Below are 15000 nucleotides of genomic sequence, written 5' to 3' on the forward strand. Positions count from 1 at the left end.
GCTTCTCCAAAGTCCTGCAGCTGGAGGCCACTTTAGCCAGAGTTCTGGAATCAGAGCACATGATCTGCATTCAGTCTGAATCAGATCCGAGCTTCCTGATTGGTCAATAAGATGTTGGTTTTATACCGTCCTCTGTTTCCAGCCAATCAGGCGTAGTGTTTGTATTTCTAACCCCGACTCCCGATGGGGTTGTGCAATCAGCTGCATCCCCACAAGGAAGTCCAGGCCGTCTATTCACAAGGCAGGGGGCGTGTCCAGCAGGGGGGCGTGGCTCAGGGACTCCCTCTTGTAAGTCTTAGGGGGGAGTTTGGGAACACCATGCCTGGGGGGCACAGGGGGACCATCCAGGGGCAGTAGGGGGAGGGGTGGAGATGGGAGGGGCATCTTCTTGGAGCAAGGGGTGGAGCAGGGGTTGGCAGGCGTAGGCAGAGGGGGTGAGGTTGCAATAGGGGTGGAGTTTATGGAGGGGGAGGAGCACGTTGTCGAGGGAAAAAAGGCCTGAGGCAACATGTCACAGCGAGGGCGGCCCTGAGGGGGCGGGAGGAGGTGCAGGGGGGAGGCAAGGGGCTCCCGAGGGGGGAGACATGGAGGGCTGTCCGGGGGGGAGGACGACAACGAGGAGTAACGTGGGTGGAGGAGCTTACAGGTGGGCTGACGAGGGGGAACCGCCGGGGGGCTGTCCAACTTCGACATCATCTGTAGAGAAGGGGAGAGGGACAGGTGTTCTTAGGTTCCTCCACAGACCAATAAGGTTCTCAAACATGTTCTCAAACACTTTATCAAACACATTCTCAAACACGTTCTCAAACACGTTCTCAAACACTTTATCAAACACGTTCTCAAACACGTTCTCAAACACTTTATCAAACACGTTCTGAAACACGTTCTCAAACACTTTATCAAACACTTTATCAAACACTTTATCAAACACGTTCTGAAACACGTTCTCAAACACTTTATCAAACACGTTCTCAAACACTTTATCAAACACGTTCTCAAACACGTTCTCAAACACATTCTCAAACACTTTATCAAACACGTTCTCAAACACGTTCTCAAACACATTCTCAAACACGTTCTCAAACACTTTATCAAACACTTTATCAAACACGTTCTCAAACACTTTATCAAACACTTTATCAAACACGTTCTCAAACACTTTATCAAACACATTCTCAAACACGTTCTCAAACACTTTATCAAACACTTTATCAAACACTTTATCAAACACGTTCTCAAACACTTTATCAAACACATTCTCAAACACGTTCTCAAACACTTTATCAAACACTTTATCAAACACATTCTCAAACACGTTATCAAACACTTTATCAAACACGTTCTCAAACACTTTATCAAACACATTCTCAAACACGTTCTCAAACACATTATCAAACACTTTATCAAACACGTTCTCAAACACTTTATCAAACACATTCTCAAACACGTTCTCAAACACTTTATCAAACACGTTCTCAAACACTTTATCAAACACTTTATCAAACACGTTCTCAAACACTTTATCAAACACATTCTCAAACACGTTCTCAAACACTTTATCAAACACATTCTCAAACACGTTCTCAAACACTTTATCAAACACTTTATCAAACACGTTCTCAAACACGTTCTCAAACACTTTATCAAACACTTTATCAAACACTTTATCAAACACGTTCTCAAACACTTTATCAAACACATTCTCAAACACTTTATCAAACACGTTCTCAAACACTTTATCAAACACATTCTCAAACACGTTATCAAACACTTTATCAAACACGTTCTCAAACACTTTATCAAACACATTCTCAAACACGTTCTCAAACACTTTATCAAACACTTTATCAAACACGTTCTCAAACACGTTCTCAAACACGTTCTCAAACACGTTCTCAAACACTTTATCAAACACATTCTCAAACACTTTATCAAACACTTTATCAAACACTTTATCAAACACGTTCTCAAACACGTTCTCAAACACGTTCTCAAACACATTCTCAAACACTTTATCAAACACATTCTCAAAAACTTTATCAAACACGTTCTCAAACACGTTCTCAAACACATTCTCAAACACTTTATCAAACACGTTCTCAAACACTTTATCAAACACGTTCTCAAACACGTTCTCAAACACGTTCTCAAACACATTCTCAAATGCTAACCTTTGACGGAGACGACTCAGCAGGCGCTGACTCGGGACGTCTTCGAGGAGGAACCGGGGGAGGAACAGGAACTTCCTCAGAACCACGACTGAAACTCACCATTGACGACACAGATGATGACCCTGAGACCAGAACCAACACTGTTAGCAGCATAACACACACAGCTGTGATTGGATAGTGTGTTTGTAGGCGGAGTTTAAGTCAGAGCTGTGATTGGATAGTGTGTTTGTAGGCGAAGTTTAAGTCAGAGCTGTGGATTGATAGTGTGTTTGTAGGCGGAGTTTAAGTCAGAGCTGTGATTGGATAGTGTGTTTGTAGGCGGAGTTTAAGTCAGAGCTGTGATTGGATAGTGTGTTTGTAGGCGGAGTTAAAGTCAGAGCTGTGATTGGATAGTGTGTTTGTAGGCGGAGCTAAAGTCAGAGCTGTGATTGGATAGTGTGTTTGTAGGCGGAGTTAAAGTCAGAGCTTTGATTGGATAGTGTGTTAGTGGGCAGGGCTTACTGGAGTGGAACGGGCTGCTGGGACCCTGCGGAGAATCAAACACACTGCCCACATCAGTTGAGCTGGAGGCGGCGGAGGCTGGAGGCGGAGTCAGGGGTGTTCGGGGGGAGTTGGGGGCGGAGACAGCACCACCCTCTGCCTCACTGTCAGGTATGCGGCTGTAGCTGATCTTCCTGGGCTCGTTTTGAAGTGGTGTCGGATGACGCATGGTTCCAGGTCTGGCTGAAGAGGGCCGGATACCCGGAGACTTGAGAGGACAGGTGTATTTCTTTACCTGGACACAGGAGGACAGGTCAAAACCATCCTCACACATGAACAGGTGAACAGGTGAATGGGTGAACAGGTAAACAGGTGAATGGGTGAACAGGTGAACTGGTAAACAGGTGAATGGGTGAACAGGTGAACTGGTAAACAGGTGAACTGGTAAACAGGTGAATGGGTAAACAGGTGAATGGGTGAACAGGTGAATGGGTGAACAGGTAAACAGGTGAATGGGTGAACAGGTGAACTGGTAAACAGGTGAATGGGTGAACAGGTAAACAGGTGAATGGGTGAACAGGTGAACTGGTAAACAGGTGAATGGGTGAACAGGTGAACTGGTAAACAGGTGAATGGGTAAACAGGTGAATGGGTGAACAGGTGAATGGGTGAACAGGTAAACAGGTGAACAGGTGAACTGGTAAACAGGTGAATGGGTAAACAGGTGAATAGGTGAACAGGTGAACGGGTGAACAGGTGAACACTTACAAAGCGAGGTAAGGAGCGGGCGTTTCGAGGTTCGATCTCCAGCGATTTGTTGAACAGGTGGTCTGCAAAGTCTTTCTCGGACAGGTCCTCCATCGGGTTCAGGTTCTCGAAGAACTTCTGCTCCACAAACAGAAACAGTGTCAGCCTATGACATCACACGCTGTTCACAGGAAGTGGATTTGAACTGACCCTGATGTCGCTCTCGCCCCGCAGACAGTACGGCTGGTTCTGGTACTGCTGGATCTCCCCGGTGATCTCGGCCACCTTCCTTCTTTTGCTGAAGTTGATCAGGTCTTTGCCGTGCCGCCTCAGGAAGTCCGGGTTTCCCTCCTCTGTCTTCAGGATGTTGGTCAGGTAGATACCTGAGGAGGATCACATGATCAGGTCTAAGCGTTGAACCATCATGTGCACACCTGTCTGACCTCACAGTGTATGAGCCTACCGAAGAAGGGGACACAGGGGGGGTTGATGGACCTCAACTTGGCCAGATACTTCTTATAGTGGTCCTCGCTGAGCTCGTGAGCCTCCTCCAGGATCTTCCTCTGACGACTCGGGATTTGCTGCAACACAAAAATCAACAACAGATAAGTCCTCAGTGAACCGGACTAACCCCAGACCTGGACCTGGACTACGAAACTGATTCTAAGAAGGTTTAGGAGCGGTGCTAATCAATATGTGTCGATTATAGACTGTTATAGATTATAGACTGTTATAGATTATTATAGATTATAGACTGTTATGGATTATAGACTGTTATGGATTATAGACTGTTATAGATTATAGATTTGTATAGATTATAGACTTTTATAGATTATAGACTGTTATGGATTATACTGTTATAGATTATTATAGATTATAGACTGTTATGGATTATAGACTGTTATAGATTATAGATTTGTATAGATTATAGACTTTTATAGATTATAGACTGTTATAGATTATAGACTTGTATAGATTATAGACTGTTATGGATTATACTGTTATAGATTATTATAGATTATAGACGGTTATAGATTGTAGATTTGTATAGATTATAGACTGTTATAGATTATAGACTGTTATAGATTATAGATTTGTATAGATTATAGACTGTTATAGATTATAGACTGTTATAGATTATAGATTTGTATAGATTATAGACTGTTATAGATTATAGACTGTTATAGATTATAGACTGTTATAGATTATAGACTGTTATAGATTATAGACTGTTATAGATTATAGATTTGTATAGATTATAGACTGTTATAGATTATAGACTGTTATAGATTATAGATTTGTATAGATTATAAACTGTTATACATTATAGACTTGTATAGATTATAGACTGTTATAGATTATAGATTTGTATAGATTATAGACTGTTATACATCATAGATTTGTATAGATTATAGACTGTTATACATTATAGATTTGTATAGATTATAGACTGTTATGGATTATAGACTGTTATACATCATAGATTTGTATAGATTATAGACTGTTATAGATTATAGATTTGTATAGATTATAGACTGTTATAGATTATAGACTGTTATAGATTATAGATTTGTATAGATTATAGACTGTTATAGATTATAGACTGTTATAGATTATAGACTGTTATAGATTATAGATTTGTATAGATTATAGACTGTTATAGATTATAGATTTGTATAGATTATAGACTGTTATAGATTATAGACTGTTATAGATTATAGACTGTTATAGATTATAGACTGTTATAGATTATAGACTGTTATACATCATAGATTTGTATAGATTATAGACTGTTATAGATTATAGACTGTTATAGATTATAGACTGTTATAGATTATAAACTGTTATACATCATAGATTTGTATAGATTATAGACTGTTATAGATTATAGACTGTTATAGATTATAGATTTGTATAGATTATAAACTGTTATACATTATAGACTGTTATAGATTATAGACTGTTATAGATTATAGATTTGTATAGATTATAGACTGTTATACATCATAGATTTGTATAGATTATAGACTGTTATGGATTATAGACTGTTATAGATTATAGATTTGTATAGATTATAGACTGTTGGATGGATTATTGAAAATGAAATAGATTTTAATCCAGACCTGATGAAAAAGATGAAGAGCAGAGTTTGACCAATCACAAGCTGACAGGTAGTTGATGATGTCATCTTTTAAGTACCTCAAAGGTGTGGTCCAGCCTGTAGACGGGAGATGAGTTCATGGCGCTGACCACCTCCAGCACGCCGTTAAAGTTATTCAACTCCTGAAACACCTGAAGGATCTCAATGATCCGGGACACGACCGCCACACGCTCCTCCAGGTTCTCAGTCTCTACGATACACCTGTACACACACACACACACACACACACACACACACACACAAACACACACACACAAACACACACACACACACAATCACACACACACACACACACACACAGACACACAGGCACACACACACACACAATCACACACAGACACACAGGCACACACACATACACACACACACAGACAGACAAACACACACACACACACAATCACACACACACACACACACAGGCACACACACACACACACAGGATAATTAATCAGTTTGTTTTTCATCAGAATTGGTAAAGTTTCTGTCCAGTGACGTCATAGTGATGTCACTGTGACTTCATAGTGATGTCACTGTGACGTCATAGTGATGTCACTGTGACTTCATAGTGATGTCATACTTTTCAAACCACAGGGTGAGGTTGGTGGTGTGTCGAATCATCCTCAGCAGGTTCGGAGAGTGAAGCTCTTTGTCCTCTTTTGTCCACACACTGCCCACCAGCTCTGAGGGCTGCACCGCCCTGCAGGGGGGACAGGTGAGAGACAGGTAAGGGACAGGTGAGGGACAGGTGAGAGACAGGTAAGAGACAGGTGAGGGACAGGTGAGAGACAGGTAAGGGACAGGTGAGAGACAGGTAAGGGACAGGTAAGGGACAGGTAAGGGACAGGTGAGGGACAGGTCAGGGACAGGTGAGAGACAGGTAAGGGACAGGTGTGTGAAAAGGTGTGTGACAGGTGTGTTAAAAGGTGGGGTGCTGGTGGGGTTACCGGTAGAGGTCAGACTCCAGTAAGGTGAGCTGGCGAGCGATCTCGATGGGGTGCAGCGTCATCAGGTCAAACTGCTCCATGTTACCTGGTTTACAGGTGTGCCACTCGATGGGAGGAGGAGAGTTCTGGAAGGTGATGCTGTGACTGGGCATGCTCACCTGTACCTGTTTCTTCCTCTGAATGATCTTAGTGATAGACTCCACCCATTTCCTCATTGCTTTACCTGTGACAGGTGAGACCAGCGTTACATACAGGACTAAGCAATACAGGTTCAGACAGGTGATGTACAGGTGATCAGACAGGTGATGTACAGGTGATCAGCCAGGTGATGTACAGGTGATGTACAGGTGATCAGACAGGTGATGTACAGGTGATGTACAGGTGATCAGACAGGTGATGTACAGGTGATGTACAGGTGATCAGCCAGGTGATGTACAGGTGATGTACAGGTGTTCAGACAGGTGATGTACAGGTGTTCAGACAGCTGATATACAGGTGATGTACAGGTGACGTACAGGTGATGTACAGGTGATGTACAGGTGTTCAGACAGCTGTGTACAGGTGATGTACAGGTGATGTACAGGTGATGTACAGGTGATGTACAGGTGTTCAGACAGCTGTGTACAGGTGATGTACAGGTGATGTACAGGTGATGTACAGGTGTTCAGACAGCTGTGTACAGGTGATGTACAGGTGATGTACAGGTGTTCAGACAGCTATGTACAGGTGATGTACAGGTGACGTACAGGTGATGTACAGGTGATGTACAGGTGTTCAGACAGCTGTGTACAGGTGATGTACAGGTGATGTACAGGTGATGTACAGGTGTTCAGACAGCTATGTACAGGTGATGTACAGGTGTTCAGACAGGTGTGTACCTCTGACGGAGGCGATGAACTCTTCCAGCTGCCTCAGCAGGTGAGCGTCTCTCTCAAAGTCGTAGAAGTGATGCTCCACCCAATGACGACACACATTCAGTACTCTACAGGAAGGGGCGGGGTTTCACAGGTCACATGACACATCCAAAGGCTCTAAATCATTGTGACATCACATAGTCTGACTTTACATGTTGAGGGTTTAAAGTTTAAAGTTTAAAGTTTAATGTTTAAAGTTTAAAGTTTAAAGTTTAATGTTTAAAGTTTAATGTTTAAAGTTTAAAGTTTAAAGTTTAATGTTTAAAGTTTAATGTTTAAAGTTTAATGTTTAAAGTTTAATGTTTAAAGTTTAAAGTTTAATGTTTAAAGTTTAATGTTTAAAGTTGAATGTTTAAAGTTTAATGTTTAGGGTTTAATGTTTAAAGTTTAATGTTTAGGGTTTAATGTTTAGGGTTTAATGTTTAAAGTTTAATATTTAGGGTTTAGAGTTTAGGGTTTAATGTTTAAAGTTTAATGTTTAAAGTTTAATGTTTAAAGTTTAATGTTTAAAGTTTAAAGTTTAGGGTTTAATGTTTAAAGTTTAATGTTTAAAGTTTAATGTTTAAAGTTTAAAGTTTAATGTTTCAAGTTTAATGTTTAAAGTTTAATGTTTAAAGTTTAATGTTTAAAGTTTAATGTTTAAAGTTTAATGTTTAAAGTTTAATGTTTAAAGTTTAAAGTTTAATGTTTAAAGTTTAATGTTTAAAGTTTAATGTTTAAAGTTTAATGTTTAAAGTTTAATGTTTAGGGTTTAATGTTTAAAGTTTAATGTTTAAAGTTTAATGTTTAAAGTTTAATGTTTAAAGTTTAATGTTTAAAGTTTAAAGTTTAATGTTTAAAGTTTAATGTTTAAAGTTTAATGTTTAAAGTTTAATGTTTAGGGTTTAATGTTTAAAGTTTAATATTTAGGGTTTAGAGTTTAAAGTTTAATGTCTAGAGTTTAATGTTTAAGGTTTAATGTTTAAGGTTTAATGTTTAAGGTTTGATGTTTAAGGTTTAATGTTTAAGGTTTGATGTTTAAGGTTTAATGTTTAAGGTTTAATGTTTATGTTTACAGTTTAGGAGTGGTCTGGGTTCAGCCTGCACAGTGTCTGTAAATATCCAGCAGGCGGTGTCTTACCTGAGCTGGACAGGTTGAACAAACTCTTTACGGAATCGTTTCAGCTCTGCACTAAGCGGCTGCTCCGCCCCCTCCATCTGATCCACCTCGCTCGGCCTCGGCTCAGGGATCTCAAACCTGCAGAAAACCACACACCTGAGATCACACTTTGTCTCGTCCTGTGATTAGTCCCTGTGATGTGATTGGTCCCCGTCTCGTCCTGTGATTAGTCCCTGTGATGTGATTGGTCCCCCTCTCGTCATGTGATTAGTCCCTGAGTTATGATTGGTCCCCCTCTCGTCATGTGATTAGTCCCTGTGATGTGATTGGTCCCCCTCTCATCCTGTGATTAGTCCCTGTGTTATGATTGGTCCCTGTCTCGTCATGTGATTAGTCCCTGTGATGTGATTGGTCCCCGTCTCGTCCTGTGATTAGTTCCTGTGTTATGATTGGTCCCCGTCTCATCCTGTGATTAGTCCCTGTGTTATGATTGGTCCCTGTCTCATCCTGTGATTAGTCCCTGTGTTATGATTGGTCCCTGTCTCGTCATGTGATTAGTCCCTGTGATGTGATTGGTCCCCGTCTCGTCCTGTGATTAGTCTCTGTGTTATGGTTGGTCCCCGTCTCATCCTGTGATTAGTCCCTGTCCTTTGATTAGTCCCTGTGTTATGATTGGTCCCCGTCTCGTCATGTGATTAGTCCCTCTCCTTTGATTAGTCCCTGTGTTATGATTGGTCCCCCTCTCGTCATGTGATTAGTCCCTGTGTTATGATTGGTCCCCCTCTCATCCTGTGATTAGTCCCTGTCCTTTGATTAGTCCCTGTGTTATGATTGGTCCCCGTCTCGTCATGTGATTAGTCCCTGTGTTATGATTGGTCCCCCTCTCATCCTGTGATTAGTCCCTGTGTTATGATTGGTCCCCGTCTTGTCCTTTGATTAGTCCCTGTGTTATGATTGGTCCCCCTCTCATCCTGTGATTAGTCCCTGTCCTTTGATTAGTCCCTGTGTTATGATTGGTCCCCGTCTCGTCATGTGATTAGTCCCTGTGTTATGATTGGTCCCCCTCTCATCCTGTGATTAGTCCCTGTCCTTTGATTAGTCCCTGTGTTATGATTGGTCCCCGTCTCGTCCTGTGATTAGTCCCTGTGTTATGATTGGTCCCCCTCTCATCCTGTGATTAGTCCCTGTGTTATGATTGGTCCCCCTCTCATCCTGTGATTAGTCCCTGTCCTTTGATTAGTCCCTGTGTTATGATTGGTCCCCGTCTCGTCATGTGATTAGTCCCTGTGTTATGATTGGTCCCCGTCTTGTCCTTTGATTAGTCCCTGTGTTATGATTGGTCCCCCTCTCATCCTGTGATTAGTCCCTGTCCTTTGATTAGTCCCTGTGTTATGATTGGTCCCCCTCTCATCCTGTGATTAGTCCCTGTGTTATGATTGGTCCCCGTCTTGTCATGTGATTAGTCCCTGTGTTATGATTGGTCCCCGTCTCATCCTGTGATTAGTCCCTGTGTTATGATTGGTCCCCCTCTCGTCATGTGATTAGTCCCTGTGTTATGATTGGTCCCCGTCTTGTCATGTGATTAGTCCCTGTGTTATGATTGGTCCCCGTCTTGTCCTTTGATTAGTCCCTGTGTTATGATTGGTCCCCCTCTCATCCTGTGATTAGTCCCTGTCCTTTGATTAGTCCCTGTGTTATGATTGGTCCCCGTCTTGTCCTTTGATTAGGCCCTGTGTTATGATTGGTCCCCCTCTCATCCTGTGATTAGTCCCTGTCCTTTGATTAGTCCCTGTGTTATGATTGGTCCCCGTCTCGTCATGTGATTAGTCCCTGTGATGTGAACAGGTGAGCTCACCTTTCGATGAGCAGGTCCAGCAGCTCCTGAGGTTTGCAGAACGACCTGTAGGTGGTCAGAAATGTTCGGACAAAGTTTGGATCTGAAGGAAACAGAAACATGAGGAGGGTCAAAGAAAACCACAGAGGAAGAAAGAGACGTCTTCATCACAGAGACACTGACTTCAGTTTACAGATGAGCGAAGAAGAGGAGTCTTCCTCAGTCTGTCTGCTTTAGGATGCTGATGACCTCATCTTAATCGCGGACGGTCAAACACGCATCAGCATTTTTAGGGGTTGACCTCATATCTAACTGAGTGACCTCATGCCACACCTGAGTGACCTTGTGCCTTACCTGAGTGACCTTGTGCCTCACCTGAGTGACCTCATGCCTAACTGAGTGACCTCATGCCTAACTGAGTGACCTTGTGCCTCAACTGAGTGACCTCATGCCACACCTGAGTGACCTCATGCCTCACCTGAGTGACCTTGTGCCTTACCTGAGTGACCTTGTGCCTCACCTGAGTGACCTCATGCCACACCTGAGTGACCTCATGCCTCACCCGAGTGACCTCATGCCTCACCTGAGTGACCTTGTGCCTTACCTGAGTGACCTTGTGCCTCACCTGAGTGACCTCATGCCTAACTGAGTGACTTCATGCCTCACCTGAGTGACCTCATGCCTCACCTGAGTGACCTCATGCCTCACCTGAGTGACCTCATGCCTAACTGAGTGACCTCATGCCTCACCTGAGTGACCTCATGCCTCACCTGTGTGACCTCATGCCTCACCTGAGTGACCTCATGCCTTAACTGAGTGAACTCATGCCTCACCTGAGTGACCTCATGCCTCACCTGAGTGACGTCATGCCTAACTGAGTGACCTCATGCCTCACCTGAGTGACCTCATGCCTCACCTGTGTGACCTCATGCCTCACCTGAGTGACCTCATGCCTTAACTGAGTGACCTCATGCCTCACCTGAGTGAACTCATGCCTCACCTGAGTGACCTCAGGCCTCACCTGAGTGACCTCATGCCTCACCTGAGTGACCTCATGCCTAACCTGAGTGACCTCACGCCTCGCCTCACCGGAGTGACCTCACGCCTCACCTTAGTGACCTCATGCCTCACCGGAGTGACCTCATGCCTCACCTGTGTGACCTCATGCCTTAACTGAGTGACCTCATGCCTCACCTGAGTGACCTCATACTTAACCTGAGTGACCTCATGCCTAACTGAGTGACTTCATGCCTCACCTGAGTGACCTCATGCCTCACCTGAGTGACCTCATACTTAACCTGAGTGACCTCATGCCTAACTGAGTGACCTCATGCCTCACCTGAGTGACCTCATGCCTCACCTGAGTGACCTCATGCCTCACCTGAGTGACCTCATGCCTCACCTGAGTGACCTCATGCCTCACCTGCGTACATGTGGAAGGTGAGCCTCTCGATCAGTTTTAGGACTGTCCCTGCTTTGATGATGGGGATCCCGGACTTGGACTGGACGTTCTCCTCAAACACGATGTTCTCCTCGGAGTCCGGCTCGGTGAATCGGTATAGTTCTGATCCCGGCAGCCTCATTTGCTCCTCCTTCTCCTCTTGCAGCATGGCCGAGTCCAGCATGCGCTCCAGCGTGCTGCGGTACTGCAGCGAGATCAGCGCCGCCATCCAGCCGTTCTTCTCCTCGGCGGACTTGGCGGCGAACACCACGCTGTTCCCGTCCTTCAGGATGATCTCGAAGGCGTGACGATACTCGCCTTCTTTGTCGTCCTTGTCGTTGATCTGGACTTTGCGCATGAAGAACTTTTCTTTGAGCCGGTACTCTGCGGTGGAGCCGGCGCCCGGTAACCGTGGCGGGCCGTGGTTGGACTTGCAGCAGATCATGAGGCCGTCAAACAGAAAGATGTGGCGTTCGTGTTTGGCCCCGACCCGGGTCAGCGTACCCTCCATGATGAACTCGTTGCAGCATTGGCCGATGTCCTTTCCCTCCCAGCCGTCGATGTTCTTCTGGATCTCGTTCATCTTCTTGATCGCGAGGTGCTTCCCCTTCATCTGATGGCTGTAGAACCGGCACGCCGACTCGCTGTACACCAACGAAGAAGAACACAGGAGAACTGATCAGGGTTCAGGATCAGGATCAGGATCAGGACCAGGACAACAGACGTGTTAGGGCGACAAGAGGAGCCTGGTCTGAGATTACTTAAAGGAACAGTTCACCACAGATCTGACACAAGACCCTGACCCCAGTCTAAGAAGACCCTGACCCCAGTCTAAGAAGACCCTGACCCCAGTCTGAAAGAAACCTGACCATGATCTCATACAGTTCTGTCCTTGGTCTAAGACATTTGAAACCCAGCTTTAGATGACTCTGAATTGGGCCTTTGGCTGGTCAGCAGCAGACCGTCCTCTGGGACTTTGTGTTCCTCAGGTTAAACCAGACAGGCAGTACCAGGGGCCAAAAACCTCATCCGTGTTCTTACCAAACCTATACTCTTATGCAAGCAGGGATCAGAGAGAAGAGTCCAGATGAGAGGACTGATCAGAAGACTAAACCTAAAGCAGTTAGCAGAAACCAGGATCACATCCGGACTGAGAGTCAATCCATCATTCCAGTTATCAAGTCTAGAACCACTGAAACATCGAGACCTCTGAGGGGACCCTACTTCCTGATTGATAGTAGTACTTCCTGTTTGTTGGTATTTGTGGTGAACTGCTTCTTTAACTTTTCATTGGGTTGATGTTCTACATATTTATCTTAAGGGTGAGTTCTGATTGGACGGCATGATCAGAGCGAGACTCCAACAGGAGGTTAGGTCAACACACACACAGACCCTAATGCAGAGTCTGTCCTTTATATCAGACCTGTTAGACTACAGACTGAACACACACAGACCCTAATGCAGAGTCTGTCCTTTATATCAGACCTGTTAGACTACAGACTGAACACACACAGACCCTAATGCAGAGTCTGTCCTTTATATCAGACCTGTTAGACTACAGACTGAACACACACAGACCCTAATGCAGAGTCTGTCCTTTATATCAGACCTGTTAGACTACAGACTGAACACACACAGACCCTAATGCAGAGTCTGTCCTTTATATCAGACCTGTTAGACTACAGACTGAACACACACAGACCCTAATGCAGAGTCTGTCCTTTATATCAGACCTGTTAGACTACAGACTGAACACACACAGACCCTAATGCAGAGTCTGTCCTTTATATCAGACCTGTTAGTATACAGACTGAACACACACAGACCCTAATGCAGAGTCTGTCCTTTATATCAGACCTGTTAGACTACAGACTGAACACACACAGACCCTAATGCAGAGTCTGTCCTTTATATCAGACCTGTTAGTATACAGACTGAACACACACAGACCCTAATGCAGAGTCTGTCCTTTATATCAGACCTGTTAGTATACAGACTGAACACACACAGACCCTAATGCAGAGTCTGTTAATGACATGGCGTCATGAGAGAGTCCTTTAGTTTTTATTTTGGCACAGTTTCGTCTTTTAAGAGATTTATACTTGAATTTCATAATTTTAAAATGTTTGTTATTTTTCTTTATTGGCTCTGATGATGATGATGATGATGATGATGATGATGATGATGATGAAGATAACAGTGATAATGGTGAGGAAAGAATGTGACAATGTTTACACTCAGAGAGAATAGAGAACCTGAAACTGTAAACAACGTAAACACACCTGCTGCTCTCAGAACACACACACACATACACACACACACACGCACACACATACACACACACACACACACACACACACACAAACACACACAGACAGAGTGCAGCACTGACTCTGAAGCTGATTTCTGAAATATAAGCTTTCATCGTTCAGAGGACAAACAGGACTTAGCTGAAGCCCAGATGTACGACTGTCACTGAACTCATCATAAACTGACCTGTGATGAAAAAGAGTGTACCGTTCCTTTAAGAGGCAGCTGAGCTAATCAGTTTAAACATAAACCCCTGAGGTATGTGAACACACTCTGGGTTTCACAACACACACACACACACACACACACACACACACACACACACACACACACACACACACACACACACACACACACACACACACCATCAGCTCCTCCACCTGAACATGTCCCCATATCCACCTGCCAATCATCCGTGTGTCCTCTGGTCTCTCCGGTCGGTCCGTCTCCTCAGAGTTTAAACCTTAAACTGGATTTAAAGTCGCCGCAGAACTTTCCCTCTCCGACTTCTTTTCTTTCTCTCAGAGAACAATGAGCAGCAGGGAAGCTCCGCCCACATCATGACATCACTTCCCTCCAACAACACGGCTCTGACCACTCCGACCCCCCCCCCCCTCTATTTATGTCCAGAGGGAAACAGGGAGGATGGGAGGAGTCCAGCAGACTGGACACACACACACACACACACACACACACACACACACACACACATACATACACACACACACACACACACACACACACACACACACACACACACACACACACACACACACACACACACACATACACACACACACACACACCATGTGCACACACACTAACCGAACAGAGAACGTACGGAGAACGTCCAGACCTGAAACCTTGGTGTCCCGTTGCGGCCCTATTAAACAGACAGG

General features: G+C 44.1%; 1 protein-coding gene across 2 annotated transcripts in view; it reads right to left on the bottom strand.

Annotated features, from left to right (window-relative positions):
• Positions 1-6: 6 nt before the first annotated feature.
• LOC117809002 (son of sevenless homolog 1-like) overlaps positions 7-15000 on the bottom strand; it is a 33591-nt gene continuing 18597 nt past the window's right edge. Inside the window, exons 10-22 of one of the 2 annotated variants that reach the window (XM_034678663.1) lie at positions 11774-12435; positions 10372-10453; positions 8538-8654; positions 7382-7485; positions 6504-6726; positions 6137-6256; positions 5598-5760; positions 3862-3979; positions 3609-3781; positions 3420-3536; positions 2673-2946; positions 2172-2293; positions 7-696 (exon numbers count right to left, since the gene is read on the bottom strand). In XM_034678663.1, coding sequence (XP_034534554.1) covers positions 235-696; positions 2172-2293; positions 2673-2946; positions 3420-3536; positions 3609-3781; positions 3862-3979; positions 5598-5760; positions 6137-6256; positions 6504-6726; positions 7382-7485; positions 8538-8654; positions 10372-10453; positions 11774-12435 — 2737 coding nt within the window. In that variant the 3' untranslated portion in view covers positions 7-234. The remainder of the gene's footprint in view (positions 697-2171; positions 2294-2672; positions 2947-3419; positions 3537-3608; positions 3782-3861; positions 3980-5597; positions 5761-6136; positions 6257-6503; positions 6727-7381; positions 7486-8537; positions 8655-10371; positions 10454-11773; positions 12436-15000) is intronic. The other variant, XM_034678664.1, reaches the window with a different exon arrangement.

This window comes from Notolabrus celidotus, unplaced genomic scaffold, assembly GCF_009762535.1.
Source record: "Notolabrus celidotus isolate fNotCel1 unplaced genomic scaffold, fNotCel1.pri scaffold_198_arrow_ctg1, whole genome shotgun sequence".
NCBI lineage: Eukaryota > Metazoa > Chordata > Actinopteri > Labriformes > Labridae > Notolabrus > Notolabrus celidotus.